Here is a 17,854-nt window from a genome sequence, read left to right as displayed (position 1 = left end):
TTATTCTTATTAAGACTCATCGGCACAGGAGAATCACCGATGCTCATTTACAGATGTGATTGTTGTTGGCATTAGCCAAGCCAATGGGCCCCATATTGTGGAAGTGGGGACTCTACATATATGGTTTCCAGAGGCAAACTTTGGGGCAGTGAGCAGCAACTGATAGCATTCACGGTTTTCAGTAAGAATGCCTCATTAGGATCACGTGTACTAATGTTTTACTCTTACGGTACAGCATGCTGGTCTTAACTTGACTGGTGAAATAGTCCACGTGAATATCATATTTTAAGATTATCATGAAGCCAAGGGATTTGACACAATTATAGGTACTGTACTCATGTGATACTAAAGAGAAGTAAGAAGTATGTTAATTTACCTCTCCACAATGGTGATTGATGCCACCGGCACTACCTGGGAAAATTTGTGTTTGTGTGCTGCACATATGTGTGTGAGCGTATGCAATATTGTTGCTGGATAAGCTGCAGTGTGTGTGTGTGTGTGTGCTAAACTTCCACACATTTGCATGTATCGTTTTTGGAACATTGCTGTGCAGACTGAGATTGACAGTGTGCTTGCTGCTAGTGACCTAGAACTGCGTAGCAGCAGCTGCTGCCCATGTGATGCCCTGGCAGCCCTCAGAAGCCAGGTGCAGTCGTTACTTCTGCACCGCAAGGCCGCTCATTAGCATCCTCTACAGCTTTGTTATGCCAAATATATTTTTTATTCTTCCAATCTTCGCGATTCACACATTCTTAAATTGGTGCCTTAGTAATGTAGCACCACTGTCTGAAGAAGGGGCGATAAATAGGGCAAATAATTTGGGTGCGAAACAGAACCAAGAACTAGCTCCTAATGAATACACATGATGTAACATTTTCATGTGACGTTGAAATGTGATGCTTCAAGATAAACGTCTAATTATAGTGATTTATAAACTACTGTAGTGCAGTTTTGAAAGGAGGCACATATGAAATGCAGCGTATATGGGCGTTAAGATTTGTTTTTAATTGCAGTATGAATATTTAATCTCGAAAAATGGTGTTAAATGTTTTACCAATCTGCAATGTGTTGGCAAAATAATACACTTCGTGTTCTCAAGTTTAAACTAAAATTAATTTTACAAAATATCTCCGTTATCATTATATTAACATACACAGTGGTTGCCACAACAGATGAGACATTCTTACACTTAGGTTAATAACAAAAATTGCCATGTAAATACCGTTGGCTGTGTGCCAAGATCTCATATTAAGCACAATACATGGTAGGCTCATTTTTCTGCAGACAATTACCGCATCTCCAATGCTATTGCAGTCAGTGTATTGTTATGCGCCTATGTTTTTGTTATTTAAACATCAGTCCAATAACTTTTGAAATTTTACATTCAGCATATTTTGTGTTGATCTCATTTCAAGACATTGTGGGATTCAGAGGGGTGGGCGAGTATCATGCCTGCTCTCGTGATAGCTGGAATGAACTGCGCCAAAAAATAATGTTGTTTCCATTGCAAAGCATTTTTATTTTGCACGATACTTGGAGTGTTTTTATAAAGGTTGCACGACAAATTATTTTTCTAATTATTGTTCTTTTAATCAGTTCTATGTGGACACAGTTAAGAACTCATATGTCCTTAGAATATTGTTTTTTGGTAAAGGCTGATGTTTGCAATCACCGTAAATACGGTAAAATCCAAGATAGAACGTCAACATATTATCATCAGGAAGTTGATTCACCTTCAGTATTTTATGTTCAGCATTGATTTAATGAATATTTAATTCAAAAATCAGTCCATACTGGAAAGTTGCCTTTGTGAATAAGGGGATGGTACTGTATTTTTAGCAAACAGTGTTTAATGAGTGAAAGTCCAATATAGCGTTTGGCAACAATTATTAACATTGGCAACCTTGAGCTGGTGATGAACATTCCACATGTCTGTGGTGGATGTTCAGATTAAATACTTGACATTCGCCCTGGTATAAACATCATAACCCTCGTCAACTACAGATACCGATGCTGGTGAAGAAGACTCAAATCCAGCAGTCACCTTTTTAGCAATCTACAGAAAACAGCTCTTATGTCACCGATTAGAAGTGCGAACCATAGCAATACCAACTTTTGCTACCATCCCAATAATATATTAACATTTGGTGCGTATATATAGTTTCCATTCCAAAAGCTATCAGCACCCAGGATATTTGAGCCTAGGTAGAGAATGTGAAAGCCTGGAAGAGGTCCTTTCCATGTTAACTTACGTAATCTGAACCTACGTTGGGGCTTCCATATACCCCGTTCCCTCTAATTATATCTCTAGCAAATTCAGGTGACCATTTGAACTGAAATGGTTCGATAATATGTAGATATTTCCACGATACAGAGCATATACTCATTCTCCAGGTTTCACTCTGGCTTTAACTTTGTCAAAACTATTTATATAACAGGGGATACAATTCATTAATGCATAGTCATGGAATAAAATTGAGATCATATTGGGTTATCATTATGAGAGTTATCATGACCACCCTCCGCAGACAGACTGACGACAGAGCTAATGTATGAATGCTTTCAACTTTACTTGGAAAAGTTGAAAATGGATATTGACGGTATCGCTGAAAATATGAAACCACATCAAAACAACGAAATGAGCTAAGAAAGAACCGGCAAAAGAATAAGAGGCTTAAAATTACTCCTTGTATTTACGATATATCTTTCAAAGCTGGTCCGCTTACCCTTGTAAGAAACCCACGGCTTGATTGAATGTGCACGGGCAGTGGTTTGCATGCTCTCTGATGAAGCGATAATATTGGCATAGGGCTGACGTAGGTCACAGTGGGCAGACAGATCAGAGACACTCATCATCCCATTATCGACCCAGTCGGTAAAGCGACTCTTGAAGCCCTGCAAATAGCTTTCACCGTTCCCTTTGGCCGGGTTGAGTGTCACTGGGCTCCCTCTTAGGGGTAATTGGAAACCTGGACTTCCATTCACAGGCAAGCAACTAGCGTGTGGTTAAAGATTGTGTAGTGTTCAACCGAGGATACAGCTCAAGGTGTGGTGGGCACTGATTATGATTTCAAGGTTACCCGATTATTAATCGGCGTCGGGCTCAAATATTCTGTTTGTACAGTCCTTCACCAGTATGTGCACCAACTCGTTAAAATACAAAATAAATATTGTGTCTCTCGTGAATGTGAAAACACATTGTCAAAGACGCTATAAATGTGAGCAAAAACCAAAGCAATCCATACCAAGTTTTCTCGCATAAATAAAATACATTTTGAAGGGATATAACTGGAACATGCAGCATAATAAATATACCTAAGTCAATTGTTGAAAGTGGATTGTGATTAAAACAATGCAATAAAGAGGTACACAAGAGGAGGACTGAGTGCTCTTAGAAAAGTGAATTAATACTGTAATGGAAACCAGCAAACTACAGTATTGCGGCTGACGAGGCATTACTACTATAATGAGCCAAGAATGTGTGTGTCCCGTGCGTGACGTCACTCAACATGAGGCCCACCCCGTGTGACGTCACTCCACATGAGGCCCACCCCCCTCATTAATATTAATGAGCTGAACAATTTTGTATTTAATATTTCACATTTACTGCAATATACACCCGTCCTTGGACGGGCAAACAAGCTAGTATTTCAATAATTGTATATTGACACCTATGACAATGGACCATGAACATGGACATTGGCAAAACAATGGAGCAACATTTGATAAGTTCACAAAGAAGTAAAGAGATATACAGGTTTGGGTGATGAAAGGGACACATGATCAACACATTAGAGGCATAATGGCTCTGCAGGAAAGCTCGTGGATTTGAGTAATCACATCGCTAGATGGGATGATGGTCGAATGACAGCCAAACAAGTGGTTGTGAGTGTGGTGACGGAGCGACGAGGTGAGCCCGTGTAGGAGTGGGATGGATTGTGGCATCGGAGGAATTGTAACAATTTAGCTCAGCTTTCATCCAGCAGTGGAAAAACATAGGCTCATGACAATTTTTTTTTCATCATATCAGAAGATGACGCATATTGTTATCGTCCTCTGAAATACCAATGCTTAACAACGTAAAGTTCGAAACAGACAGTTATATTTGTTAAAGAAAATATCAGTGTTCTGACTGGTGCATATGTAATCGGAGCATTGTTTTATTTTTAACGTTTACGATGGACTCACTCTCAGCTCGCTAAAAACAGTCTCCCAGCCAAAGCTTTAATGATTCCATTGCAGGTCATGTGACCATAGGAATTCCATCTATGCATTCGGATTCCACCACTTGATATTTACACAGGGCTGTGGCGAAAAGCCCCTTCGCTTTAAATATCAACTCGTTTCTTAAATAATCACTGCCACGCTCATTTGACAAATCTCAACGTGCTGCGTCGAAATCGAGTGGCACCGTTAGGCAGGCACGAACACGCGTACTTGATGGACTTTAAAAACATTGGGACGAAATTCCTCCAGCACCACCACCACCCCTCTCTCTCTCTCGCGGCCGCTATTGGTAGAGGCCGCGGCGAGAGAGGAGGGGGGAGGGTTTGAGAAACGTGCGCGAGTTTCTCCGCTCCGACTCGCGCAGAGACCCTCGGAAGGGGTGAATGGGAGTCGCAAGGCACGGTAATGAAAGTTGCGTCGTGAGCGCAGCGCAACATCGGAGGCACCCCCACCCCCCACGACTGGCTTATGTTGTCGATCGCCCCACCACCACCACTCACCTCTCTTTGTGCTTCTTCGAGTGGAGAGGGGGGTTAGTGCTGCGAGGAGGAGGTTGAGCAGCTGGGGGGGGGGGGGGGGGGGGGACAGGGCTCGTAGACGTTAGACCGACGCCGCGTGCCCACCTCCTATTGACAGGCCACTCACCCTTCCACGCTGTCGCCACAAAGATGATCCTGCCACAGAGTCCTAAGAGGGCATCGGCCAGTAAACAGGTAGGACGAAGGCGTCGCTTTACGTTTTGGTGTGCTTTAATGTAATGTGATGTTATTTTATTTACGACTTTGAAACATTGGTTTTTAACGTTACCGACCGCTTATGTGAGTGATGGGCGTTAAAGTATTAATGTATTGAATGCAGTTTTGCGCTGAAATCTTTTTAAAACGAATTTAGGTTTACCCTTTCTTGTGAAACTTGATTTAGCAGATGTTGTTAATAACAGTTATCGAATTCTATTCCGTGTCATCTGTTCACTAGGTGTTTTTTTTTTAATATACCGTATTACATTTAGCCAGACGTATCTGCGTTTAATGGTATTCATCGTGATTTGTAAGACTGTAAAGCATTCCAGATGCGATATTCCCTGCCCAGTTACCGCACACCATTTTCATGAGCAGCAGAACATTCGAAAGCTTTTCTCATGCTCGTGTCACTTAAAGCAGTAAAGACGGCAAGAGAGGCTTTTTATACGCCGGGAGTACCATCGACATAGCACCTCTGGTTGAGCGTCCTGATGTGCCCTGATGTGCCCTGGTGTGCAATGTGTGCAATGTGTGCCCTGGTGTGCAATGAGTGCCCTGGTGTGCCCTGGTGTGGCCTGGTGTGCCCTGTGTGCCCTGGTGTGCCCTGGTGTGCAATGTGTGCCCTGGTGTGGCCTGGTGTGCCCTGTGTGCCCTGGTGTGCCCTGGTGTGCCATGTGTGCCCTGTGTGCCCTGGTGTGGCCTGGTGTGCCCTGTGTGCCCTGGTGTGCCATGTGTGCAATGTGTGCCCTGGTGTGCCCTGATGTGCCCTGGTGTGCAATGTGTGACCTGGTGTGCCCTGGTGTGCAATGTGTGCAATGTGTGCCCTGGTGTGCCCTGGTGTGTAATGTGTGCCCTGGTGTTCCCTGGTGTGCAATGTGTGCCCTGGTGTGTAATGTGTGCCCTGATGTGCCCTGGTGTGCCCTGGTGTGTAATGTGTGCCCTGGTGTGCCCTGGTGTGCCCTGGTGTGTAATGTGTGCCCTGGTGTGTAATGTGTGCCCTGGTGTGCAATGTGTGCCCTGGTGTGTAATGTGTGCCCTGGTGTGTAATGTGTGCCCTGGTGTGCAATGTGTGCAATGTGTGCCCTGGTGTGTAATGTGTGCCCTGGTGTGCCCTGGTGTGCAATGTGTGCCCTGGTGTGCAATGTGTGCCCTGGTGCCCTGGTGTGCCCTGGTGTGTAATGTGTGCCCTGGTGTGCAATGTGTGCCCTGGTGTGCCCTGGTGTGCAATGGTGTGCCATGTGTGCCCTGGTGTGCCCTGGTGTGCCCTGGTGTGTAATGTGTGCCCTGGTGTGCCCTGGTGTGTAATGTGTGCCCTGGTGTGCCCTGGTGTGCAATGTGTGCCCTGGTGTGCGATGTGTGGCCTTTGTGTAATGTGTACTCTATGTGCCATGTGTGCAACATTGAGTTTGCCGTGTCATCAGCAGCAGCCAAAAACGTTGCCAATTGACACATTTACAAGGAGCGTTTACGGGGAAAGGGAGGTGCGTGTGGGTGTAGTGTAGCGGTTGGGGTGCTGCGATACAAACCCGGCGACCCAAGTTCGACCCGGTGATGATTATCTAAACAGGTCTAGGACCTCCCCTAGGTCGACTCAGCATCAAATGAGTACCTGGTTGCGGTGTGTAAACATCGCCACTGCGGAGACAAAGGCGGCCGGGCGTGGTCCTGGCCACCCACGCCCTCGTGCGCCGTGCCGGCTTTCATAGGTGCTCCTCGCTAACGGCACTTGCCCCAACAGTCTGTTAAGGCTACACGGGGGATCTTTGTCTTTGTGTCTTGGCTGGCACCGGACACATTCAGATAAGTGCAACAAGCCCCCCCCCCCCCCCAAGGCCTTCCTGCATACAATGCTTCAGTGTCTGCCACAGCTGCCTACATTCAGCTTTGCGTGACAGGAAAAGGGGGGGGGAGGGTGCAATGAAAACACCCTGAGCCTCAACCGTGTTGAGTGCTGCTGCTGCTGCTGCTCCCAGTGAGGAGGGCACTGAGACGGCGCTTGATGCCGATCTTCAATGCGCTCCCCCCCTCCCCCCTCGGGGCAAATATCGTGGTGAAAGTGTGCGGTGGGCACTCTTTTGCACGGTTGTTAAAGGTCAGCGTACGTCGTTTTAACATTTGAACCCACGTGCAACGTTGTGCTTGTGTTTTCTGATGTGCGTGCGATGAACTTCTTTCGCGCACCGTACATCGCCCCGACCGTCGCGAATCAGAGGTGCTGCAGAGAAGCACAACAAAGGGGACACAAAAAGAAATCATACATAAATGAATGTATCGTTGAATTATTATTGTTCCGGTAATAATGCAATTTTTATTCATCAAGATAAGTCTCCCCGAGTCTTGGGACTCATTGTCTGGAGGGTGGTGGCATTCGGATGTTTGTAAAATTCCATTTTTAGGGGAGTTATTTTGCATGTGGAAGGAAACTGGAATGCCTGCACAAAGCTCTCGTGCATATTATTGGGACGCACTCGAAGGTGCGCGCAGAGAGGTTGGCGAACCCGTTTGCTGTACTGCCAACTCCCACCGGTCAGCGTGCGACAGCCCAGTGGATTTGAGAGTTGCACAAATCTGCAATCCAACAATGCACCGGAGTGCGGGATTTGCACCATCCCACACCCGGCGCTGCAATCCTCAGCTCCAAATACACGCTTTGCTTGGATTTGCGTATTTATGCTTTGTTTGAAGAAAAAAAAAACAGTACTGTATAGAGAATGGGAAATTGTGATTGGTGTCCATAGGAAAAATTAGCCTAAGCCGTCTCCAAATACAATGCAGTATTTATGATTCTCACAGACACGAGATTGCCTTGCTGTGGGTATTGATTATAATACAGCGTGGTAGGATTCTATCAAGATTACACGCCTATGCTTACAGTAGCCCGATTCCTGCCAACTACAGAGTGCATGTAACGAGGCGGTGACGTGGCCCAGCAGTAGAGAGAGTGATGCTGCTTGTTGCAGAGGTGCGTGGCTCGAATCCGACCAGTCGCCCTGATTCATACTGCGCCAAAATTAACCATGAATACGCACGGTCTGCTCAACAGTGGACGTTAAATATTCCATAATTCCATTCGAAAAGAGTAGGCAATTTGTGTCCCTGTGTCAAACTGTTCTACATTTGAAAAAATTATCTGCAAATTACTCAATTGGGATTACACATAACAACATTCGCCCCTACTGTGAAACACAGCGCCTTCGTGTGATAGCCTTATGCTATGAGAGTGGTGCGAATACCAAATATACTAAGTTACTATAAATTAAATATAATGCCGAGCTGTGATAGAAATATGATGATGATTAATGCCCAAAGTTCCATTGCTTCGTATGCTGGTGCTAAACTCTGTGTGTAATTGTCATTTACTTGGTAAACAGGGAACATCTACCAACAACATTTCAAATGTTCACTGTTAGAACACATTTTAAATAAATGTGACACCATACTCTTGTATTCCATATGCTTCTGATGTTAAGAGTTAATGTTTGTAATATGCAAGTACAGATGTTATTTTGTATTTACTGTTCAGGTACTAATTATTGTGTCTGCATGTTAGTGCTGTGACAATTAGAGACTAATGGATGTCTATAAGTTGGACGTTCCATTATTCAGACCCATGTTCTGCATTTACAGCTGCCAACCCTAGGTACAGGTTTAAACCCAACTCCACTTCGTTTACGTTCGATGGGAATACGTTGCCTGTTGACTTGACGATTAGTCTTAGTTGTGTAAATTGGCGAGTACAATTAGAACAATATCATACGTAGCCTTTGCATTCATAAACTAACATTTCTTGCACGCTTTCCTTAAAATTATGCTGAACGATGTGCGAATAACAAAAAATTTAAAGCGCAACTAATCGCCTTTTTCCTGTAATTGCGAAACACAACTCACTAATTGACTGGCTCTGGATTGTAACTGCGCTGGAATAATTTTAAAAATATTGTTTTGTACTTCCCGCGAGGAAACTCGGGTCATGCAAACTGAGATGAGCACATTGCACAAGCAGCTATTGGAGGACAAATTGGAACCTAACACGTGAGATGCAAAGAAAAACACCTCGTGTGGGTATGGCAGGGAGGGAGCGAAGTGCTTAATGAACACGGGGAGGGGGGGGCTCAGCCACTCTCCGTGGAGTGTCTGCTACAGCAGTGCTAATTGGAATTGGTACTCCTCAGTTACTGCGATGCAGTTAGCCAGGGTGAAGATTGCTGGCAGCGGTTTGTGCCACGCGATTCTCTGCCTTTCACGGAGAGGAGATCAAAAAAAAAGAAACGTTGTAGGTGAAATGGTAACGGCATGTGTTCTCTGAGTTACAGCTTAACCTGTAGCCCTGTTTACCACGCTGGCCCTGCGATTATCAAGTTCATACGCTATATTTCGACTTAAAGCTTTCGTGACTGCAGGGATTCATCTTCTTGGTTCTTTCGGTAAAGTCACGTAGAAGGGAAGTAATAAAATAATAAAAATAAAACATAATAAAAGAATTCTCACGACGTTTCGGCCACAACGCAAGCATTCTTCACCTGAGGACGGCTGCTTGCGTTGTGGCCGAAACGTCGTGAGAATTATTTTATTATGTTTTATTTTTATTATTTTATAACTTACCTTCTACGTGACTATACCGAAAGAACCAAGAAGATTCATACGCTATTGCAAGGGTATGCTGTTGTCATGGTGGGTGGAATGCGTTCATATTTAAGATTATAGCAAATATATACTCTATTTAATCACGCATTATGTGACGGTAAATGTCAATTGTGATTGTTATTTACGAATCTGGTTTGTATGAACGCTGTTTGGCAACGTGTATTTATTTATCACTCCACTTGTGTTTATCCAGGCATGCCTCCCGGAGTCTCACGACTGTTTGGGAGGATCCTGTCACGTTTTTTTTTTGCAGGAGGGGACAGGGGTTACTCTGCATGATCCCAATTGATACTCTTAGTTTTTTCGGTAAAGTCACTACGTAGGTAAAAAATGAAATTAAAATTAATAAAAATAAAACAATAAAATCATGACGTTTCGGAGGCAACACAAGTCTCCGTCATCACCTGATGACGGAGACTTGTGTTGCCTCCGAAATTAAAATTAATAAAAAATAAAACAATAAAATCACGACGTTTCGGAGGCAACACAAGTCTCCGTCATCACCTGATGACGGAGACTTGTGTTGCCTCCGAAATTAAAATTAATAAAAAATAAAACAATAAAATCACGACGTTTCGGAGGCAACACAAGTCTCCGTCATCACCTGATGACGGAGACTTGTGTTGCCTCCGAAATTAAAATTAATAAAAAATAAAACAATAAAATCACGACGTTTCGGAGGCAACACAAGTCTCTGTCATCACCTGATGACGGAGACTTGTGTTGCCTCCAAAATTAAAATTAATAAAAATAAAACAATAAAATAACGTCGTGATTTTATTGTTTGATTTTTATTAATTTTAATTTCATTTTTTACCTACTTGACTTTACCGAAAGAACTAAGAGTATGAATCCTTGCAGTCACGAAAGCTTCAAATCTAGAATGGATCCCAATTGAGTTTAATAATATAAACGACAGTGGAATGGATGAGCAAGACTAAAATGGAAGTTAATATAATATAATCTTCAGTGTTTTATCTCTGACTACTTGTGTGTTCCTTTCAAGTTAATACTATTTTTAAACATATATTATGCACGTAAAATATAAATGCAGATTGCCGCCCTTTTAAATGACTAATTATAGAGGTGGCTGAGTAGCACATGGCTACGAATTACCTAAAGAGGTAACATAGTGAACTCTTATGATACATTTCAATACATTTTCTGTATTCCCAAAAGGATACTTTTGTGTAAACTCCAATGCTGCAGGACATTAAATGAACAAGTTTAAAACAGTATTTTTGGGTTTTATGAAAATGTATAAGTCTGTTTTAATATCCCACTTTCAGCAAACGTTTGCATTTTCAAACACTGTGGTTTAGATGACATGTATTTATTTTATCTGAATATACATTATGAGCAGGACACAAGTAGGATACACTGTACACGTGCATGTATTTTTTTGATATCACAAAAACATTGGCCTCTGACCTCTTCATCTCTGATCTATCGCATTTAGCTATGCTTCATAGCCAGTACTGTTATTTAATAAATGCAAGTACAAGATTTAAACAACACATGAATCATCATGACACTGCTGTATTATTCCCTTGCTCTTATTTCAAACATTCCCATAATGTGGGGCTGTATTCCCAGAGGCGGCGGGGACCGGTGGTGCACTAATAACCGACCCCAGCCAAGGCTAAAATGAATAGTGATATCTGAACCATATTCTCCAACCCACACATCAGCACAGAAAGGTGTGGTCAGACAATTCTCTTCACCGACACGATGTGAGGAGCCTTCATCCGCCAGTGGATTGACAAGGGGCTGTACATTTTAGATTTTATTACTACCGTATGTAGACTGAGATGCTTACATGTTATATATAATGAGTTCTACGTTCCTCACAGGGGAAGCATTTCGTCAGGACACTGGTCTCATTGCGCTGCATTGTGGTTTTAAGGCCGGGACAACTGATGTTGAGATGCTTTTATTAAAGCGTGCCAAAGCATGGTTAATATTCAAGGGTAGACATGGCTAAATTTATCGGGCAATACACGGCACATCCTAGAGCATGATACACCCTACTTTTGTGCTTGGGCATTGCTTTAAAGGAGAATATCTATATCAATAAAACTTTGGAATGGCTTTCAGTAATTTATGATTACATGTACAATTACTTGGAAATATACACGTTCGTTATGACATGCAGATGACAGTGTAATTGAGCGGCTAAGTTTGTGAACGACAGTGATAATAATTGTAGCTGGAAGCGCGATGACTGCGACGCACATTTTCGGAAGATCACATGCTTGCTTCCTTGTGTATAGATGCGTTTAATGCGGTCATATGACTGGCCTGCAAGGCAGTGGCTGGGCGAGGTGCTCACGTCAGTTGTGAGACCGGCCTAAACAAAAGAGCCCCTGGTGAATGCTGCCATCAGAGATGCTCGGGCACAAACACATTCCTGCGGAGGGAGCTGCTAGGAACGTTGGGTTGCTCGGTCAATGGCCAGGGTCAACGGCGGCATGGTGTATTCCGCAAATATCCTCGACTGTGAGGGCGGGCACAAGCCGGCGTGAGTAGGTTAAACGTTGAGTTTCATAAGGGCACCACGGGGTGACCAGCCCCTCCCCACCCAGCCCCTCCCCACCCTCCCCTCCCCTCCCCACCCAGCCCCTCCCTGCACGATGGACGGACACAATAATCCCCTGTGGGCTGGTGTAACCAGGAGGTTCCTACCAGTATTATACAAACTATCAGATGAATGCCTAATTTTGAACAAGGAGTGCAATTCTAGAATACAACGTAGGACATTGATCTGACCGGGTGGTGCTGTGGCAGTGTACCAAGTGCTCTCCGATGAGTTTTCGGGGTCGTGACCACGTGCCGTTCGGCACAGGGTCCAACGATTCTCTCCACATGCAGTACACCGACGTGAAAACCGCATCGGAGTTCGTATGCAGCACAACCACAAAAACCTACGCAGCCCAAAGTACAGAAATGCTGTCAATTTAAATCCTGGTCCAGAGTCAAAGTAGGCCCATCATCATTCTGTGGGTAACACTTTGGAGAGAGTCAAAAGATTTTCATATGGCAAGACTGACAACCTTCCATATGAATGATGGAATTTCCATCTATAGGTCAGGATCACCATTGGAAATGAGTACTGCTCAATGCTCATTTGAGTATGGGCGACACGTGCTGACTTTTGTGACTAGCACTTTTCTGAAGCTTATTTTTAATATTGTAAGGCGAGTTAATTAATGAGGCAAACTTACCATACTTCTTCAACATCTGACTCCACGGCTAAGGAGATGGTGTCTAGAAACATGGCACTGTAAAATTGTATATTTACAAGCTCGCACATGTCAGTGTGTGTCGGTTGTGCGTGTGAGCATGCGTGTGTTGTGATAAGGGAAACCTTGAATTGTGGCTTTGTGCTGTTTGGCTTCCGACCGATCTGAGCCCGATCTGAGCCCTCTTTCTTGCCCTGCTTGCCTGTAATGACCGCGTGCAAATGCCAGCCATTAAAGAGACCTAATAGCAGGGAGGGGCCTGGCAAAACAATGGCGACTTTCTTAATGGCTCACAGAGGAGCACTTGTTTGGCCGAGGGAGGAGCCTCGTGCTTTGCTGATAGTCAAGAAGTCTTGTGTGAAAACGAGAGGGCTTTTCCACTTTATTGGGAGACATTCACTCGTTTTGCTTTCACTACGTAGACTATGTTCTCATCAAACAGCACGCAACAACAACCGACATTCGTCACTAAGTGGCGGTGACTTCACCACGACGCTTGTGCCAGGCCATGTGCACCTTGAGGCCACGTGAAGTGTCGAACGCCCGCTGGCACGAGGTCACGGGGCAGACCCAGGTGCCACGGGTCGACTGACTGAGATGACCGAGATGACTCACACACACCTACATACACACACATACACACGTATACATACCAATGGTGTTCGCGGCTCGCCAGCCCCACCTTAAGCAGTGCCAACGTCTTTTAGAGGCACCTTTCAGATACGTATCTTTACACTTTTGTCTCTCGTGCAAGAGTGCAAAATATATAGATTGCAATATCCTCCCAATGGTGGGAAAGGGTGGCTTGGTTTTGAGTGAACCTGTGTCTGTAATTACAGGGCAAGAGGCAGCCGATTTGCAGGTTGCTTCATCCAGGCACCGCGCTGGGAAAGCCAGGCATTCTTGTTTTTCGTAAGATGGTGTTCATCTGGGTCAGCATATGGCAAGTGAGGGGGAAGCAAGAAACTGTCAATCTGTGGGGAGAAAATGATTCTGCCCTGGTGAATCAGATGCTAAAGTCAGCCTGGTGCGCAGTTTTCATGGCGTAGCATGTGTCAGCTTTCATTACTTCTTCAACGTGTGTTTGTCTCCAAGAATGGATCAAAGGCAGCACAGTTCCACTACTGAAATTCCTTTGAGATTGCCTCAAAGATGCAGCGGAGATACGGTTAATAACAATGGGGACTTTCTTTGTCATGATATTTTAGTCAACGTATCATGAGAAATATCTTCGAAATGGACAATAAAAATGATACCTGCCACATTAAATTAATATTGAAGATTAAAATTAAGATGTAAAAATTACGAAAGCACCCACACAAATTTAATGATGTGATAACTGCCTCAATGACATAGGAGTTATGCTACTGGATTTGGGTGATTTGCTGCATTGCCCACGTGAGTATGTTATAAGTTGATTAAACTATAAGATATATTGCTATTAAGCACTGAAAGATGATACCGTGTATGTATTGTTTACGGCTTTATTAATCTGTATTATGACTAAGCAACAGATCGGGCAGTCTTAAAAATGTTTAAAGCTTTTGAGTTATTTTAATTAAAACAGTAATGTGAAGTGATATTAATTTTAAGTGGTAATTGTAAGTGGTGTTTTATTAGCTAGCTCATGGATGTTTTTTTTTAATTTGGCAAAGTCGATTCGTGGTTTTCAACTCTATAAACTTATATATGTAAATTAGCTGCTGTACCGCATATAAAGTACTTTATTTATTTTCTTCAACTTTATTTTCCAACAACAAAAACTACCGCACTGCCCGTTAGCACGTCGGCTACACACGGTGCAAAAGAAGTTCAACATAAAACAAATCACAACATTCCGTTCACGTCCAAGGTAAAAAAAAATAATTGACAAAAAAGGGAGGGGAATGAAAAAGGGGGGGGGGGGTGGAGAGAACAAATCAAAGGGATTCTCGGTGTTACTCAACAGTGATGGACAACAGCGATGTGTTGTTACACTGCACTCCATGTGGCCGAGTCTATCAAGCGATGTGTGTGTGTGTGTGTGCAAGAAGCGCTCCCATACCCTCCTAAATGTATCTGTCTCTTCCACTTATGGCAGATCCCAGGGGTTCCAGTTGCAGCTGCATTGTACAGTACATCTTATTTATTAATCCCCATGTGCAGTTGTCAGCATAATATGCTGTTCCTGATCGTTTAAAGCTGCGAGCCTCTCACAGTGGCGGCACAGTGAATCTGTAGCTGTCTCCACTGACGTTTGGACGTTTTGGAGACAGAGTGACTGCTCCTGAGGTTGAGAAGACAGACTTTTGGTGTAGGAGAATCTAGTTTGGTTGAAACGCTGAATGTTCTGAAGGTTACTGTGTAGCTTTTCACGGTTAAAATGCAAAGCTCTCGGATGTGTTTTCTCATTATACCACGTGTAATTCAGCATCATATCCAATGTGGAGCAAATTGAATTTCAGCTCCTGAAGCAGTTCTCAAGAGGTCGTGGAGCAGAACGTTGGACATGATCTGAACAATATGCACGTGGTACAACCTGAAACCAACATCAGAGAGACATAAATGTTTGGCACGTCCAGGCACAACCACATTCATGTGTTTGCAAGGCATGCACTTGGAACAACAGAGGTCTATAAAATTGGAATATTTAACTTACGTGCGCTGGAATGATAACGTGCTTTAGAATCAGACGGTATGAAAACCAAAACATCCTTCGTCACGGATAACATTTCCGAATGCTACCGTTGCACGGAAAATTGTCAGACCTCACGTCAGTGCACTGCTGGAACTGACAACAATGCCTTTGCGTTTGCTGGCCAAATGGCGCGTGCGAAAACAAGAGCGTGCAGGAGCAACGAGTCCCCTGTACAACAGAGCAAACATGAAATAACCCCATTTCCATTTCAAACAGTTTGGAAAATTCACATAGCACAATTACTGGTCTAATCTTGGCTTGATAGAGAGGATCAATGAGAATGAGGAAACAGACTGACTGGTTGAATGTTTTATTTATATTCTGAATTAAACACAAAATATAATTTTAAAATGTAGTACTGTAACAAAATTGTAACTCATAATTAAACTGCATAGAATTAAGGCTTTGCATATTTTAACTGATACTCATGTTGTCTATAAACCACGTTAAATGTGCGTGGCATTGACCTGATTTCTGCCGTAAAATATATGAATTGGGATAATGCTGCAATGTGGTAGAACTGTCCGATCTGATAATGGATCCAAGAAGTTCACATACCGAGTGAGATGGCACCATGTCTGTGTGGAGGAGCCATGGGAATTCTCTACGCTTCCTTTATCCTTGCACCTCGTGCATTACGGAGGTGATGAAGGTTTTTTGATGGGTTCCACGATAGTCGACGGTTAGAAATGTGTGATACCAGAAAACTGATATGTCAACGAGCCATTGCTTGCTGTGAGGCTGAACTGTCATAATAATTAAGTTTTGCTCTTGAATAATTGGAAGGGGGACTTTGCTTAAATAATGTAATTTAAGGATTATTTGACCAATTGAAGACATGCACAGATACACGCACAAATAAAGCTCTCTGGAGGCAGCAAAGTACAACATCTGAAACTAAATACATCTTTACTTGCTCAAATATTACACCAATATGCGCATGCACTAAATTCAATGACTTTGCGTTATCAATTATTCTGGGGATAATCATATTAAAAGAATGCATTGCAACGATGCTTTGTTGATGTGAAATAACTCCAAGAAACCCATTATACTTGTTTTTATAAAATCAGCACATATTAATGAGCCAGAAGCCCATGGGAAGGATTGTACTGTGAAAAAGCAAGCATGCCAGCATGCCAGTATATGCTATACACATCATTACATTTCTGCACTTGTGTGTGCACATATTTTGAGAGGCGTTCTTCAAATGAAGCACAATTGATCACTCATTAATGGAACTGAGTTAATGCGTCCAAACATCACTGATATACCAGACATCCCAACGTTGAATTTGGCTTGTATATCGTATTAAAAAAAAAAGAAGCAATATTATGCAGTGAAATTTGAAATTATATTTTATACTAGATTTGAAGCTTTCGTAACTGCAAGGATTCATATTCTTAGGTTTTTTTGGTAAAGTCACGTAGGTAAAACATCAAAATTAATAAAAATAAAATAAAACAAAAATCACGACGTTTCCTCCGAAACATGTTGCCTCCGAAACGTCGTGATTTTTGTTTTATTTTATTTGTATTAATTTTGATGTTTTACCTACGTGACTTTACCGAAAAAACCTAAGAATATATTTTATACAGCAATATAAAACATAGAGCCATTGTTTCACAGACATAACTGTGAATGGCAAATATAGCTCAAGTACAGTAGCTCATATTCATGCATTCGGCTCATTTAGACCAGAAATATGCTCGTGGTGTTTGTGCAAAATGATCAAAGATGATGCGTCGCATGTCTCTAGCCCTGAGGAGCGTAATTCCTCAGAGTCATTTCAACATTCAAAGAAGTTTTCATGCTTCTACTCATTTATCGACAAGGGCACCCTTGATGAATGTGCTAGGCAAGTGATGTTGAGGCTGTTAATGCTGAGGTGGTGCTGCTTATCCATTGTAGTTAAACGAGGTTTTGTGACCAACAGTGATTCTTTGCGGACAGTATTCTAAGTGTGGGTGTGTAAGTGTGGCGTTTGTATATTCTTCCCCTGTTCTGCAGTGAGAGTGTGTATGTAGGGAGCAGTGGCACAGTGGTTTGCACAGCACTTCACTACAAACCTGGCAAAGATTTGAGCTGAATTCCCGCTCATGACCAATATCAGTGACAGCAAATGCCAGAACCTGTCCTGTACCCTCCCTTACCTAGGTCGACTGAGCTTTAAATGAGTACCTGGTGCTATGTGTAGTAAACATCAGCAATGGGGAGACAAAATCGGCCGGGCGTGGAGTTGGCCACATCCACCCCCTCATATACCAACAACACTTGCCCCAAAAGACTTGGGGGACCTTTGTCTTTGTGAGTTATGGGTACTA

General features: G+C 43.1%; 1 protein-coding gene across 10 annotated transcripts in view; it reads left to right on the top strand.

Annotated features, from left to right (window-relative positions):
* The window catches only part of LOC133345916 (RNA-binding motif, single-stranded-interacting protein 3-like), a 156,380-nt gene that overhangs the window by 89,965 nt on the left and 48,561 nt on the right, over positions 1-17,854 (top strand). The window contains exon 1 of one of the 10 annotated variants that reach the window (XM_061557040.1): positions 4,704-4,940. The exons of 8 other annotated variants lie outside the window; for them this stretch is intronic. In XM_061557040.1, coding sequence (XP_061413024.1) covers positions 4,896-4,940 — 45 coding nt within the window. In that variant the 5' untranslated portion in view covers positions 4,704-4,895. Of the gene's footprint in view, positions 1-4,703; positions 4,941-17,854 lie in introns of those variants that run through there. One more of the 10 variants, XM_061557039.1, reaches the window with a different exon arrangement.

Source organism: Lethenteron reissneri, chromosome 23, assembly GCF_015708825.2.
Source record: "Lethenteron reissneri isolate LAM-NWPU_2019-01 chromosome 23, ASM1570882v1, whole genome shotgun sequence".
NCBI classification, from domain to species: domain Eukaryota; kingdom Metazoa; phylum Chordata; class Hyperoartia; order Petromyzontiformes; family Petromyzontidae; genus Lethenteron; species Lethenteron reissneri.
This window is presented reverse-complemented; position numbering and strand designations above follow the sequence as displayed.